The sequence below is a fragment of the Dreissena polymorpha genome, chromosome 7, assembly GCF_020536995.1.
Source record: "Dreissena polymorpha isolate Duluth1 chromosome 7, UMN_Dpol_1.0, whole genome shotgun sequence".
Lineage (NCBI taxonomy): Eukaryota > Metazoa > Mollusca > Bivalvia > Myida > Dreissenidae > Dreissena > Dreissena polymorpha.
In genome coordinates, this window is record NC_068361.1 from 79,493,620 (window position 1) to 79,508,952 (window position 15,333).

General features: G+C 38.3%; 1 protein-coding gene across 3 annotated transcripts in view; it reads right to left on the bottom strand.

Moving 5' to 3' along the window:
- LOC127837539 (protein mesh-like) overlaps nt 1-15,333 on the bottom strand; it is a 97,494-nt gene that overhangs the window by 26,632 nt on the left and 55,529 nt on the right. For 2 of the 3 annotated variants that reach the window (XM_052364708.1, XM_052364709.1), the window contains exon 4: nt 15,154-15,180. The exons of the other annotated variant lie outside the window; for it this stretch is intronic. In XM_052364708.1, coding sequence (XP_052220668.1) covers nt 15,154-15,180 — 27 coding nt within the window. The remainder of the gene's footprint in view (nt 1-15,153; nt 15,181-15,333) is intronic. 3 annotated transcript variants of the gene reach the window in all.

Below are 15,333 nucleotides of genomic sequence, written 5' to 3' on the forward strand. Positions count from 1 at the left end.
TTCACTTGAGCGTTACTTGAAGGCCATCATTGACGGTTATTGCTTGATAACAATCAACTGACCAGGGCAATGACCCCCAGCAACACGCGCTGCAACATTGACGTAACTTGATATGTTGGTATCATTAAACGGCCAAATTATGTTTTTGTTAACCCATTTAAGCTTAGTGTCTAGAAAAAAGGCGTTGGCAAACAGCGTAGACCCAGATGGGTCTACGCTGTTTGCTTGAATGAATTTCTGTAAGAAATATTCTAAATATAGAAATAAATAAACTAGAAACCCCTAATTTTGGAAATAAATTGATCCAATTTAGAAGGATGGGCGAGTCTACTAGGCATAAATAGGTAAAGTATATGCAATCTGGTACATAAAGTCTTAGTGGAATTAAACAAAAAAAATACTGAAATCAAAAGGGAGGTCGAAGTAATTAACCTCTAAACTGAGCAATTATTTTCGCAATGTAAAAATGAATAGTAAACACTTTCTGTGTACTTTATACGTTAAGCTAAACGTTCTTCGTTCTACCAAATGGGTGTAACTCAATTTTGCTCACAAGCGTGAAAACAAGGTCTGAAGGCTGCAGTGTTGTTATTATCGTCGTAACCCCAGCGGCTGTGATAACATGACATTGAACAACAAAAGTTACGAAAGAGGTTGATGTGAGGCACTACGCCCTATCAGAAGTTCAGAACACACTGGCGGGACTATGGTTTTCATAAATACTACTATACATAGTTGTTATATTTTCGCATCTATTGAAAAAGAGTCAGGAAAAAAAATCATTCTTCTTAACAAATCACAAAAGTATATTTGCCTGTGCTGTGGAAAAAACTTATCTTACGCAAGTAATTGTACTGTTGGACATGTCCACGTGTCTTTTTTGTCCACGGGAAAGTACAATTTCAGGCGTTATGAACAGTACGTTGTATGACACGTGTACTTTCAAATATTTAAAAAAAATAATTATTGAATGAAATGATTTACCAGGAAAGCCTGTTTTTCAATTAAAATGTCTAATGACAAGTACGCAATTTCGCTATTTCCACTCAACTTGCATTTTATGTGAAGTTTGATTTTGCATTTGATATTCATTTTTTGTAATCTCTATGTCATACAATCTTTCTTTTTCGGTCCTCATCCATACACACTCCAGTTCTTGACAATCGATTTGTTTTACACTTAAACAAACACAATTCTGAATAAACGAGGTTTAATCACGCATTAAATCACGTGGAAACGATATTGTTGGTATTTCTATTCAAAGAATCTTTTTTATTGTGATAAAATTCTAAAATATGTACAGCGCACAAAAACACTTATACTGTTCGTTGTATACCAGAATATATATTTGAAAACATCAAGTCCTTCATTCTTCGTGAAAACAATGGTACCAAAAATTTGACATAATAACTGCATACATTCGCAAACTTTGACCAATAATATAAAGGTTTACCATATAAAGTTATGCGTTGTAATTCACATTGCCATAAACTTCATTTGAAGCTGTCTTTTATGCTCTATGTGCATATAAACGGTACATATATTTTATAGAACTTTGCATATAAAAACGCTTTTGATAGGCTTTTTCGCGTCCGCAAATTTCAAATGGTGAGCCCAACATTATCACGTGAACATGTGCCCGATCAAACAGTGCCTTACACATTGCGTATAGCAAATACCTTTAAATAAAAGCAGATGTTACACATATGTGAACAAAATATACAATCAACGTGCACAGTTGCAACAATTGATTGATTTGGGCGTAGTTCTTATCACTCGGTAAGCAAAAGCAATGCAAGTTATCAGATCGCGCGGTAAATTACTAGCTTCATAATTTTAACCCATTTATGCCTAGTGATCTCTCCCATCCTTCAAAATGGCTCAAATTATTTCCAAAATTAGGGATGTCTAGTATATCTATTTCTATATTTATAATATTTCTTACAGAAATTCCTCTAAGAAAACAGCGCAGACCCTGATGAGACGCCGCATCGTAAGCGTCTCATCTGGGTCTACGCTGTTTGCCAAGGCCTTTTTTCTAGACGCTAGACATAAATGGGTTAAAACATAATTTGAGATACGTTACTGAAAGCGCCTATTTGAACCGAACAAAGTCCAACCGCAATTTCTCCTGACTATGCCAATCAGAGGGGGTAATCACGTGATAGTCAATATGGCGACGTCCACGTGATAGTCAAGATGGCGACGTCCACGTGATAGTCAAGATGGCGACGTCCATTCCGAGGCAGGTATTTTTCGCCGTTTTATACCCTTTTATTTCTTGTATTAATTTTGTAAAGGCCGCTCTGTGTCGATGTTGAAGAAAGAGCTGTAATTATTAGGGAACTAACATATTATAATTTAAAACTATTTATTTCATTGGTCGATAATTTATGCTGAAATTCCTGTACAAAAACAATATTTTCGTTATAATGCTTTTTTTTTTAGATATATCCATGCATAAAGATCAGTACAGAGTTATTTTCATAACAAGGGCTGTTTGTAAAACATGCATGCCCCCCATATGGGCTGTCCGTTGTAGTGGCAGCCATTGTGTGAATACAATTTTTGTCACTGTGACCTTGACTTTTGACCTAGTGACCTGAAAATCAATAGGGGTCATCTGCGGGTCACGATCAATGTACCTATGAAGTGTCATGATCCTAGGCAAAAGCGTTCTTGAGTTATCATCCGAAAATCATTTTACTATTTCGGGTCACCGTGACCTTGACCTTTGACCTTGTGACCTCAAAATCAATAGGGGTAATCTGCAAGTCATGATCAATCTACCTGTGAAGTTTCATGATCCTAGGCGTATGCGTTCTTGAGTTATCATCCGAAAACCATTTTACTATTTCGGGTCACCGTGACCTTGACCTTTGACCTAGTGACCTCAAAATCAATAGGGGTGATCTGCGAGTCATGATCAATCTACCCATGAAGTTTCATGATCCTAGGCGTATGCGTTCTTGAGTTATCATCCGGAAACCATTTTACTATTTCGGGTCACCGTTACCTTGACCTTTAACCTAGTGACCTCAAAATCAATAGGGGTGATCTGCAAGTCATGATCAATCTACCCATGAAGTTTCATGATCCTAGGCGTATGCGTTCTTGAGTTATCATTCAAAAACCATTTTACTATTTCTGGTCACCGTGACCTTGACCTTTGACCTAGTGACCTCAAAATCAATAGGGGTCATCTGCGAGTCATGATCAATGTACTTATGAAGTTTCATGATCCTAGGCCCAAGCGTTCTTGAGTTATCGTCTGACAACCACCTGGTGGACGGACAGACCGACAGACCGACATGAGCAAAGCAATATACCCCCTCTTCTTCGAAGGGGGGCATAAAGATCGGTGCAACGCTTTATTCGCGCACTAAGAGAGCATTGATAGGTTTCCGAAGTTTCAGCGAAAATAAACAGTACTTTAAATGATAATAAATAAATTAAATGAAAAGAAGCACTATTGTGAGTGGTTTCTGTTGAATAACTTAATATATGCGTCGAACAATGGAAAGCTCAAGTATACCGTTTCGATTCAAGATAACTGTAGTGTTTCTTATTTGAAGTCATTAAAACAACGACGAACGAGATTCCGCTTAAAGTCAATATATTTGCACTGAAAAGCGACACTCCCTCCATAAATATAGAGTTGTTCAAATAAAAAGGTCACCATTACTTGAAACTGTCACTTATCACTGGTTTCGTTTTCATGGCCAGTTTCATTGTTCGGACTTTCCTTGATAAATCAACAACTGCTCCAATAAATAACTGGCACAACTTGAAAATGTCGCTTTGCCATTGCCTATTTACGACTGCATGGTCAGTTTTATCGTTAAATATTACTATATGGTGTGTTTATGTTCTCCGTTGTCGGCATTTTAAACATCAAATAATTTCAGGTTTGGTCATGTCAACACTTTAACGTGCTATAACCCCATCATTAGCATCACCTACATCTGTCAAGGATGTTACTGTACGCCTTAATTCGAATAGGTTACAATAATGGATTTCAACGGACACTAGTGTTGATGATAATGGACAATCTAAATCGAGCTACTATCTATTTTGTATTTTGTTTGTATTTTTTCGAAATAAAATTTGAGCCACAACTTGGGAAAATCAGTCTTAATGCGTGTGCTAAAAGTACATTGCCAGTTTACATGTACAGTCCGCAGAGACTAGATTTGCGTTAAGAAGAAACTTCCGTTGACCATAAATCCAGTAAGCGGAAAAAGTCGCAACGGATTAGCCTGTGTAGTGCTAATAAGCCTGTGCGGACTGCAGAGGCTTTTCTGAGACGACTTTTAACGAAAATGTATGAAGTCAGGTCTCCCAGAGCGCTGCTCAAATTAAATGGGCCGTGCTCTGTGAAAAAGGGGCTTAATGCAACCGCATGTGCGTAAAATCCGCACAGGCTTATCAGGGACGAAACTTTCCGCTTTTATGATATTTTTGGTTCAAGAAAGTCTCTTCTTAGCAAAACAAGTTAACGCGGAAAGTATCGTCCCTGATTAGCCTGTGCGGACTGCACATGCTAATCTGGGACGACACTTTACGCACATGCATTAAACCCCTTTTTCAGAGAGCACGGCCCAAATGTGAAAACTACTAACAGTGACGCTGAATCTATAACCAGGGTAAATACCCCAAATCTAATGGTACACTAAGAGTAATTCAATACCATTCAACTTTTACAGGGTCATGCGATTGGTTACTGCAACTACTTAACTGCAACCAGGCTCCACCGCGCTGTTTTCCTGATATCGATTACAAGGAAATGACATCATTATACAAATTTGTTTATTACACTCTGGAATGTGACATATGTTACACAATAACCGCGATGCGCGTGATTTCAGTATAGTTATTCACCTGACGTTGTTGTAACAGTTATAAATATCCTCGCCCCGCAATAGTATGTTTGCTCTTGTTGAACTACGAACCGCAAAGATATTGCTTCCCCAGAGCAGTCCGTTTTAGTGACAAGCATTTAAGCCGGTGTTTGTAGTAGTTGTAATAACATTCATTTATCTACTTTAGTACTACTTTATTCGCAGCTTTCTAAAATCTTTCTTCTGTACACGCAGTTCTGTAAAATGCGCTTTACTTTAAACGCAGTTGTCTGTAAAATCTGGATAGTATGAACAGAGTTTTCTGTAAAATCGTTTTACTATACACGCAGTTCGATGTAAAATCGTTTAACTATATTTGTACGCCCATACATATAGTTTTGCTGTAAAAATCTCTGTTCTAAATGAATATTAGTTGTAATATACTTGTACTTCAATCGTACTAGGTTTTTAAAAGTTGTGTATAGTGGTTATGCTATATTGGCAATCGTCCATACAGTGTAGTTATGTTAGTATAGTCTCTAAATATGATGCGATGAAGAAGATCATTTCCCAAATTAAAAACGATTTAACAGCAAAGATATACTAGTAGTCAACACCATAATTTATCTTGAAACGCATATTATTCCCCAAAATAGAGCTCGCATTTCACCGTCTATTAAAACATTACATACATTCTGACAGCATCGCTGACAAACTAACTTACAGCGAAAATTGGCAAGTTGAAAAGAATACGGAATATAATATCTCGTTACAAGCAATGCAGTTTAGATGCAGTTTGTTTTAAAACCAGATTATTATTACGCAAATTGTGTGCATTGACTTACATCAGATGGGTACGCCCAAAATTCCTTGATCTGGGCGTGATACGACTTTACGGTGTTAATTGAATGATATGTACTTGTATCAGGTCGTTACCCTATTGAGAAGTATACATAACCAAGAAGCGTTACCCAATATTAACCGAAATAAACACGTACACAATAATTGAGTGCTATAAAAGTGCTTGATAAACGAGTAATATTACTAATACAATAAGGAACGTTGGTGTTGCTATTACTGTTGTTATTGTTGTTAATGTTGCTGCAGCTGATAATAATGATGAAGAGGAGGAGAAAGAGAGGGGGAGAGTAGATGATTTCGGTGAAGCTTCCTCTGCTTTTGCTATTGCTGATGATAATGGTGTTTTGTTGTTGTTTATTTGATATTTGGTTTGTTATAGTTACTTCAAAACGTAACTATCTTGTTGTTGTCAATGCTGTTGGTTTTTTGCATTCTGAAAGTAACCGAACATGTATTCATTTTGACATAAATGAAATTGCCTTTTTTGTAAAGCATAGAGGGTTGTCGGACCGTATTTGGTACAAAAACGAATATGGTACAAGTTTGTACCATATTCGGCCGAATATGGTACAACTGTCTAATTGTACCATATACGTATCTGCAGTTTTGGGGTAAAATGCCTGACCGAATATGGTACAAACTTGTACCATATTCGGATGAAAAATGTACCACATTCGTTCCGAATATGATACACACTCATCATCGTAATCATCATCATCATCATCATCGTTATCTCATCATCATCATCATCATCATCATCATCATCATCGTTATCTCATCATCATCATCATCATCATCATCATCATCATCATCATCATCACATCAATTATCAACACCCCAATGATCATCATCGTTGTTATCTTTACCAACACCACCATCATCATCACCATCAAAACCAACATCATCATATCCATTATCATGATCGAAATGGTGATCACAAAAGTTTTTTTTGTGATGATAATGACAGCGATGTTTTCGGTCGATAATGAGGATGTTGTGATGAGAATATCATCATCATCATCGGCCAATAAACATCGCCATCATCATCATCACAAATATTTTGTTATCATCATCATCATTATCATCATCGTCGGCCGATAAACATCGCCGTCATCATCATCTAAAAACTTATCATCATCATTATAACCATCATCATCGTCCGATAAACATCGCTGTCATCATCATCCCAAAACGTTTGTTATCATCATCATCATCATCATTATCATCATCATCATCATCATCACCACAATCATCAAACCCCAATCATCATAACCACTGTCATCATCATCACCACCACCATCATCATCACAATTTTTTTACCATCATCATCATCACAAATGTTTTGTCATCATCATCATCACATATTCATTTTACATTTTGTATTTTATAATTTGTTTCATTCAAGAGATTCAACAAACTTGTACTTTTTTCATTTATTGGTATACTGACAGGATTTTTCAAAGTAATATTGAAGAACATAGAACAGCATTTAAATTTTAATCCAACTGTAGCATTTTGACAAGACATAATATACATATATACATTCATTTTAGTAGCAGCCAAAATATCCCAAATGTGCTTCGTAAAAAGTTACCAGTAAATGAGCAAATGACAACAAATTTCCGGTAGAAAAACATAATCATCAATCACAAAAATAACATAACAGGTTTCCAAACACCGATATACATGTATATTTCACCTGTAATGTCTGTACATGACATCTATGATATCATACCAACCGATTCCACTAACACGCAAACGCAGCCATGCGTTTGCCCATTTTGGCCCCTTGATGATTTCTTTTATTGCCGAAATAAGACCGCTGTTTCTGCCCGCTCTTGTTAATAGGAAACGAACGCTAACAGGATTTCTGTTACTAGTATCTAGTCCAATATCCGGCCGAATGTAAATTCTAGGTGTTTGCAAACTCATTGACCTTATTAAATCTCTAAAGGGTTTGCCGACCTTCGCCAACACAAACTGGATTGACGGGTTTGATTGTATGCAGAACTTAAAAATTTCAACTTGAATGTGAATGGAAAAGTCGTTCGCTTCTGTGCCCTCCTATTGTTTATCATATCTTGAAGCTCTTTCAGGGCTGAACACACAGAGACGTCACCGTTGTCGCCAGAGTCACCGTTGTCGCCGGAGTCACCGTTGTCGCCAGACGCAGCGTTGTCGCCGGAGTCACCGTTGTCGCCGGAGTCACCGTTGTCGCTGGAGTCACCGTTGTCGCCGGAGTCACCGTTGTCGCAAGAGTCACCGTTGTCGCCAGACGCAGCGTTGTTGCCAGATGCAGTGTTGTCGCCAGACGCAGCGTTGTCGCCGGAGTCACCGTTGTCGCCAGACGCAGCGTTGTCGCCGGAGTCACCGTTGTCGCCGGAGTCACCGTTGTCGCTGGAGTCACCGTTGTCGCCGGAGTCACCGTTGTCGCAAGAGTCACCGTTGTCGCCAGACGCAGCGTTGTCGCCAGATGCAGTGTTGTCGCCAGACGCAGCGGTGTCGCCGGAGTCACCGTTGTCGCCAGAGTCACCGTTGTCGCCAGACGCAGCGTTGTCGCCTGACGCAGCGTTGTCGCCAGACGCAGCGCTGTCGCCAGAGTCACCGTTGTCATACGACTGTTCTAAGCGTGATATTATGTCCTTGTACACGCGTTGATTGATACGGATACTAACGTAATGCATGCCAAATCCTTCTGGGAAATACCCCAATGCAATTGTTCCAACATCACCATCGAACTTTCCATCTGCTGACACAATTGATGAGTGTTCTAGTCCTCGGGTAGAAACTACCAGTCACTGCAAATTATATTCTCTCATAAGTGCAATGAGCGTGAGGTTGTCGCCGTATGTCCCATTCTTAGACATATTCTTAACGTATTCATCAAATGTTTCATCATAGACAAAAGTTTCATAGAAATATCTGTTTTCTACAATGTGATGGACTGCTTCCTTACGTAAAGCATCTACGTCTTTGTATATACCAATTTTACCAAGTTGATGCGATATAGCAGCAAATTGACAATTTCCATCCGGATTTGGGTCCATGGCAATATTCACCCCATCCAACAACTGCAGATTTTCACTGTGTGTTAAAACATGATAGTACTTAGTTCTGTGATTTTGTTTCTCTGAGCGGTTCTGTTTTAATGAATGTTTTTTAATTTTTCGTTGTTTCTCTAACGCAACAGTTAGGCTAGTCATGTTTTCGACCCCAACCGATTTGCTTACGAATCCAAGTTCGGGTTTGTTCGGTACTTGAAATGACACGATATAAACACCATTTCGTTTTACTTTTTCTACCTTGCCTTCGATAACATATCTTTTGGTTGGCACCCTGGATTTTCGAAAGGGATAGCGAATTAATACTGTCTCTCCTTCTTTGTACTTGCTTGGGGAAGTTGCGTTTTTCAACAGCGACCTGTAAGCCTTTTTATTTGCTCGCCGTATGGTTTTCTTTATTTCACGAGAACTATGACGTTCTTTGGTAAAAACATGACTTCTTCCGTAGTAGGCTTCAAAGGGCGTGAGACCCCCAAGAACTCGTTTGAAACTTGTGTTTATGGCATAGGCTAAATCTTGAAGCCCTTCGACCCAGTTAAATCCACGTTTACTTTTTGTTGCAAATAGAATCTTGGCCTTTATAACACTGTTTGACCTTTCACACTTGCCCTGTGATTGAGGATGATACGGCCTACTATTGATCATTTTGATGTTGTACTTGTTCAACAAAAGTTTCATACTAGGGCCTTTAAATTCCAGTCCGTTGTCACATTGGATGATGTCAGGGGCAAGGTTAACCATCAACACGTCCTCTAATGCCTTTGCAACTTCACGCGAACTCTTCGTTTTCAGGGGTTTTGGCATAACGTACCTAGAATAAACGTCCACGACTTGTAGAATATAACTGTATGTGGACCCCTTGTAGCTAACACTTCGATTTTTCATGTTAATTATGTCAATCTGCCATCTTTTGCCTGGTTCCTCTTCTGTAATTGTCTTTGGCTTTGGCTTGTTTGTAAATCTCGGATACTTCTCATGGTAATACTTGCTATTGTACAGTATTTCAAGGATAGCTTGTTCCGAGAACCCCGTGTAATTTACTTTCAGTTTGTTGTAAATAACCCTTGCTCCACATCCTTTGTTTTCCATGAACATCTTCTCAACAAATCTAGGAAGATCTTCTTTCACAAGGACTTGCTTTCCGCCACACAATAAAGAACCCCGGTCACCAAGCTCGAAGTCCTTACGTTTTCTAATCATGGCCAAACAATTATTCTCTTCAGGTGTCCGTTTCTTCACAGGGACATCGAACGATCCGTTTAAACATCTGACAATAATGTCGTACTTCGACCTGGGCAAGCACCCTAATTGCTTCCTTTTTCTCCTAATTGCTTCCTTCATCTGAAATAATATAATAAGTTATTATACATTTATACTTCATTAGTTAATAGAGCTTGTATTGAACACCGCGTGTCGAAAACGAATGTCTCACGACATGAGCTGAGCTAAAATCACTCGTCTGATAGCTCCGCTAAAATTTACAATCCGAACTTCCGGGCAATATGCGCAATGAAAGTAGCAAGTACTTCATGTAAAGTTTCATTGAAATCCAACCGAATTCAAATTCAGGGGAAAAATAGCGGGCAAACTTATGGCGGTCAACGGACAAACGGTCTGTAGAAACCAATGCTACGTGGATAGAAGGGATATAAAGAAGGGGCCCTGGGGGCCTAGGTCGCTCACCAGAAGTCACGACTAGGCAGGGTTCGAAGGTCAAAGACCTATAAACTCCATAAAATTTAAAATGTTCAAATCTACAGATTTCAGGAGCTCGATCTGATTTTGGTGGAAAATACACTTTCGAAAAAATGACTGTAGCTTAAATATTTTAGCAGTTTAGGAGTTACGCACCCGGAAGGAATGCCACGGACAATTGGATAGACGGACGGACAACTGCAAATGCACTCTGAGGGGGGGGGGGGGGCATAAAACATAAAAATCAATGCATGTTAAAACATCAATGCATATTAAGACAACTGAAAATTAAAATTATGTACAGTACTTACTGTCAAGAATTCTTTTGAAGTTTGAAGAAAGTTTGGATTTCAATTCTTTCTAGTCGAAAATCACAACTTTTCTTGCCGACCGCCAAGTCAAATATGGTTACTGACTTCTGAGTAAGACTCGTGTGCAAAATTCCCGCCTTTTTAAAGCGGCACGTTATCAAAGAACAAATCGGAAACTTCAAAGCTTTGTCGGCTTCTCAGCAATATGACGTCGGAACGACAAATCAACTTTACAAAGTAATGTTTAGGAATACAGTCACACCTGTCTAAAGCAGCCAGTCAAACATCCTTATTTTTGGAGAGATATATTCATTTAAAAGAGCTCAAAATCTCTTAAATCGGATTTTGGTGAAAATACACTTTCGAAAAAAAAAGTTTTAAAAATTTGAAAATTGCTATTTATGAAATCGACTACGAAAGTATCTGGCCCGCCCGGGAATCGAACTCAGGCCGCCTGCGTGCCAATCTGACGCGCAACCGACTGAGCTAGCCGGCGAAACAGTTACACAACCAGCAAAATCCATGTAAAGTGTGGTTAGGTTAGCTGTTTCTGTTACTGCTAGTTACGACGACGACGACGACGACGACGACGACGACGATGATGATGATGATGATGATGATGATGATGATGATGATGATACTTTTGTCACTTCCAATATTAGGTTAATACAATGTATTTGAGTTTGAAAAAAAGTTTACACATCGGCAGACTATTTCATTTATTAAGAAATACATAATTTATGTACCATATACGTAGGCCATTTTCATTTTTATGAGTTTTTTTGGTATGTACCAAATACGTTTTGGCGAGCATAGAAAAACTTATTCCAACCGAATATGGTACAATGTTTGTACCATATTCGGTCGAAAATTGTACCATCTTCGGTCCGAGTATGGTACATTTGTACCATATTCGGCCGAATATGGTACAAATGTACCATATTCGTTTTTGTACCAAATACGGTCCGACAGAGGGTTATTGATTGAAATGTAAAATGATCACTAGTAAAAAGACCGACCGCAACAGATAACTCAACATGTTAACGTTTTATTTATTTAAATGTTTTCGGTTACGGGCATTTTTCTATTTATAATATGCATTCTTTATAACATGCATTAATGTAAAAAACAATCCTAACAACGCCCGTGATCTTAACCCATTTATGCCCAGTGGACTATCCAATCTTTCTAAATTGGATCAATTTATTTCCAAAATTAGGGATGTCTAGTATATTTATTTCTATATTTACAATATTTCTTACAGAAATTCCTTTAAGCAAACAGCGTAGACCCTGATGAGACGCCGCATCATGCGGCGTCTCATCTTGATCTACGCTGTTTGCCAAGGCCTTTTTTCTAGACGCTTGGCATAAATGGGTTAACGATGAACTAAATGACATGAAAAATCAGTGTTCCCTCATTATGTGAATAATATATCGCGTATAAAGGCATCAAACTTTACACCGTAAATGTGATCACTGATCAATAACATCAAATGAAATAAACGGGTGCTGCTGAGCATAATAATTCAATCATTTAGATCGTTGAGCCAATATTCATAGTAGTACGACTCGAGGACAAACTGATGATCACATAACTGCAAATAATCAGGGTTTTTTTTCATAACGATGTTTTCAAACCATTAACTGCACAGAATTATAAATATGTATTCAGATTTGTACGTAAGGGTTACTTCATTAAATTACGAAAATTTTGTGTGGAATGGTCATTGAACACAACTACAAATGTGTGCTAAATTGTGAGAACTTGGTATTTCATGTTTAATAGTTCTACATTTATATTTTCCTTTTTGAAAAGAATTTGAAAAATACACTTGTTTGCATGAATGCAAATGTATTTAATATATAAAAATACATGTTCAAAAATTGCATGCGGTCGAATCAGAAAATACAGAAAAAACAGCTATATCGGTTTTGTACTTCGGGTTTTCCGCTTTGATACGTTTCTGCGCACGAAGGTGGTTCCGCGTATTAAACGCAAAGGTGGTTCCGCTACTTTCCCTTGAATAACGCGGTGCATTACTGCCAAGACGTGTATTTATATACTGTTATTTAACCTCTTAGCTGGAACGAGTGCATTAACCTGCGTTTCATCTTGACGTGGACTTTGCTCCATTTGGCTATAAATTCAAAATTTAAATGAACAGTACAATCAGTTAAGCCCGTCTTTGTAGTCTTTTAATTTAGATCTGCTCCAGTAGGACAAGGTTTGTAAAAAAAAAAATTATACATATCAGTTGTAGAAGTGGTATATCGACAGTTTGTAGGTAATTTTATTGTTTATATTATGTTAATTAATACACACAAAACGAATCAGTTGAAGCAAATGTACGTGTAATTTTCTCTCTGCTAAAACTTGTACTGCCAATAATAATAACAAGAGCACCGCATAACGGGTGCCACGCTCGGCTGCGGGTGCAGTTTTATATAAATGAAAGCTTGTCAGAATATTATATATTTTTTAAGAGGTCACAGTGACCTTGACCATGTGACCCAAAAATGGGTGTGACATGTAGAACTCATCAATGGCAGATACATATGAAGTGTCAAAGTTGTAGGTTGAAGCACTTTGATTTTAGAGCCAATGTTCAAAACAAAATGTTAAGGTTTTATCACGACGCGGAAGGCGAACGTCAGACGGCGGACGTCAAACGGCGGAGGACACGACGAGCTGGCTATGACAATACCTCGGGTTTTCTCCGAAAACAGCCGAGCTTATAATCAGGACGTAGTATAACTGCACCACAAGTAAATGCCTGCCGTTATCCCAGAGTTTCAAATCAAAGCGCTGAGAGAATAAAATGTTGTTTGCGAGAAGGATTACCCGCTAAAATAATTGAAATAGTGTAAACACTGTTTCTATGCTGATCACGCTTTTCCGATGGTAACGTTTTTTTATTTTTGAAACTAAAAATAACAGTTGTAAAACGGAAATATGTCGAGAGCGTTTGTAAAAGAAACGGCATTCGTGTTGTAAATATATAAAAAGACAATGTGACCTTGAACATAAGTTCGCAGCACGGTAAATGTACAAGGTTTTTAGGGTATCTGACTTTACATTGACAATCAGACACAATAAGCGCACACAAATTTCAACACGCAGAAAACCCTCTTCAAAGACATGATGTTTTTATGGACAAAGGGGAAATCTGGAGTAATATTTTCTATCAGCTGACATTGACTAGAAAGCACGCACAGCATGTATACGGAAAATATGTAGATTACATCTGAGCCTCGCTCGGGGTGTAATGCATTTGCGTAAAGTGTTGTCCCAGATTAGCCCGTGCAATCCGCACAGATTTATCAAGGACGACACTTTTCGCTTAGACTGAATTTTCGTTTGCTTAAGTCTTCCATTAAACACAAAATTCCATACAAGCGGAAAGTGTCGTCCCTGATAAGTCTGTGCAGACTGCACAGGTAAAACTGGGACGAAACTTTACGCACACGCAGCAAGCACCGTTTTTCTAGAGCTAGGTTCATTAAGGTTTTATGCCGAAATGTCCAGCTGCCTAAAAGCCACACTCTTTGCAGCGGTGTATTCCCCTTAACCCATTTATGCCTAGTGGACTCTCCCATCCTTCTAAATTGGATCAATTTATTTCCAAAATAAGGGAATGCCTAGTATATTTATTTCTATATTTAGAATATTTATTACATAAATTCCTTTAAGCAAACAGCGCAGACACTGATGAGACGCCGCATCATGCGGCGTCTCATCTGGGTATGCGCTGTCTGCCAAGGCCTTTTTTCTAGACGCTAGGCACAAATGGGTTAAAGTGTTGTTTACTTTTTCATTCAAAAGCGGGTCCGGTAATCGGCCGCATTCCCAATTGAAAACAAGTATTTATATTTTTCCCAAATGGGAGCTAAAAATTCCCAATGGAAGATTTTCAAAAAAAACGTTCTTTTTTAGAACCTCAATATTTTATTCATCTCCATCCATATAAGATCAACCTTAGTAAATATAATACTGAAAGCACTTTTATTCTCAATTTTGAAGCATTTTTTAGCAAAACAATAACAACACTAGTTAGCAAATTTTAGTCAAAACGCCGCCAATTTTCCCAATCCAAATGAACCCGACCCCATTCTCAAAATGGTGAGAAAAACACTGCCTTATTAATTGGTATTAGTTTTTGTTAAACGAAATGTTTCTATAGACGCATTGTATACAAACAAAATAACAAAGGCAACCGTATAATATTTCATTATTTTGTACATCAAGGTTTACCGTTTGGAGGGCACTTAAGTTTTATTACTAAGAGATGTGCTCGCAAACGGTAAAATCTCTGCGTGGAGGTTGGCTTAGAAGCGGGAAAACACATCGGAAAACAAATCGGGAAATGTTTAACTTGCTTACGCTGCGTTGGAACCTGTCATGCGATGCCTATGGACAACACAAAACATGCAATAAAACTGACCCGAACGCTTTAACGTGCTCTGCCACTGTTGTTTAGTCACATAATAAGAAACTCACATTTAGCCAGTGTTGTCCACCCGCGTTCGTTCTTGTACACAGGGTGTTTGCAAATCTAAGAAA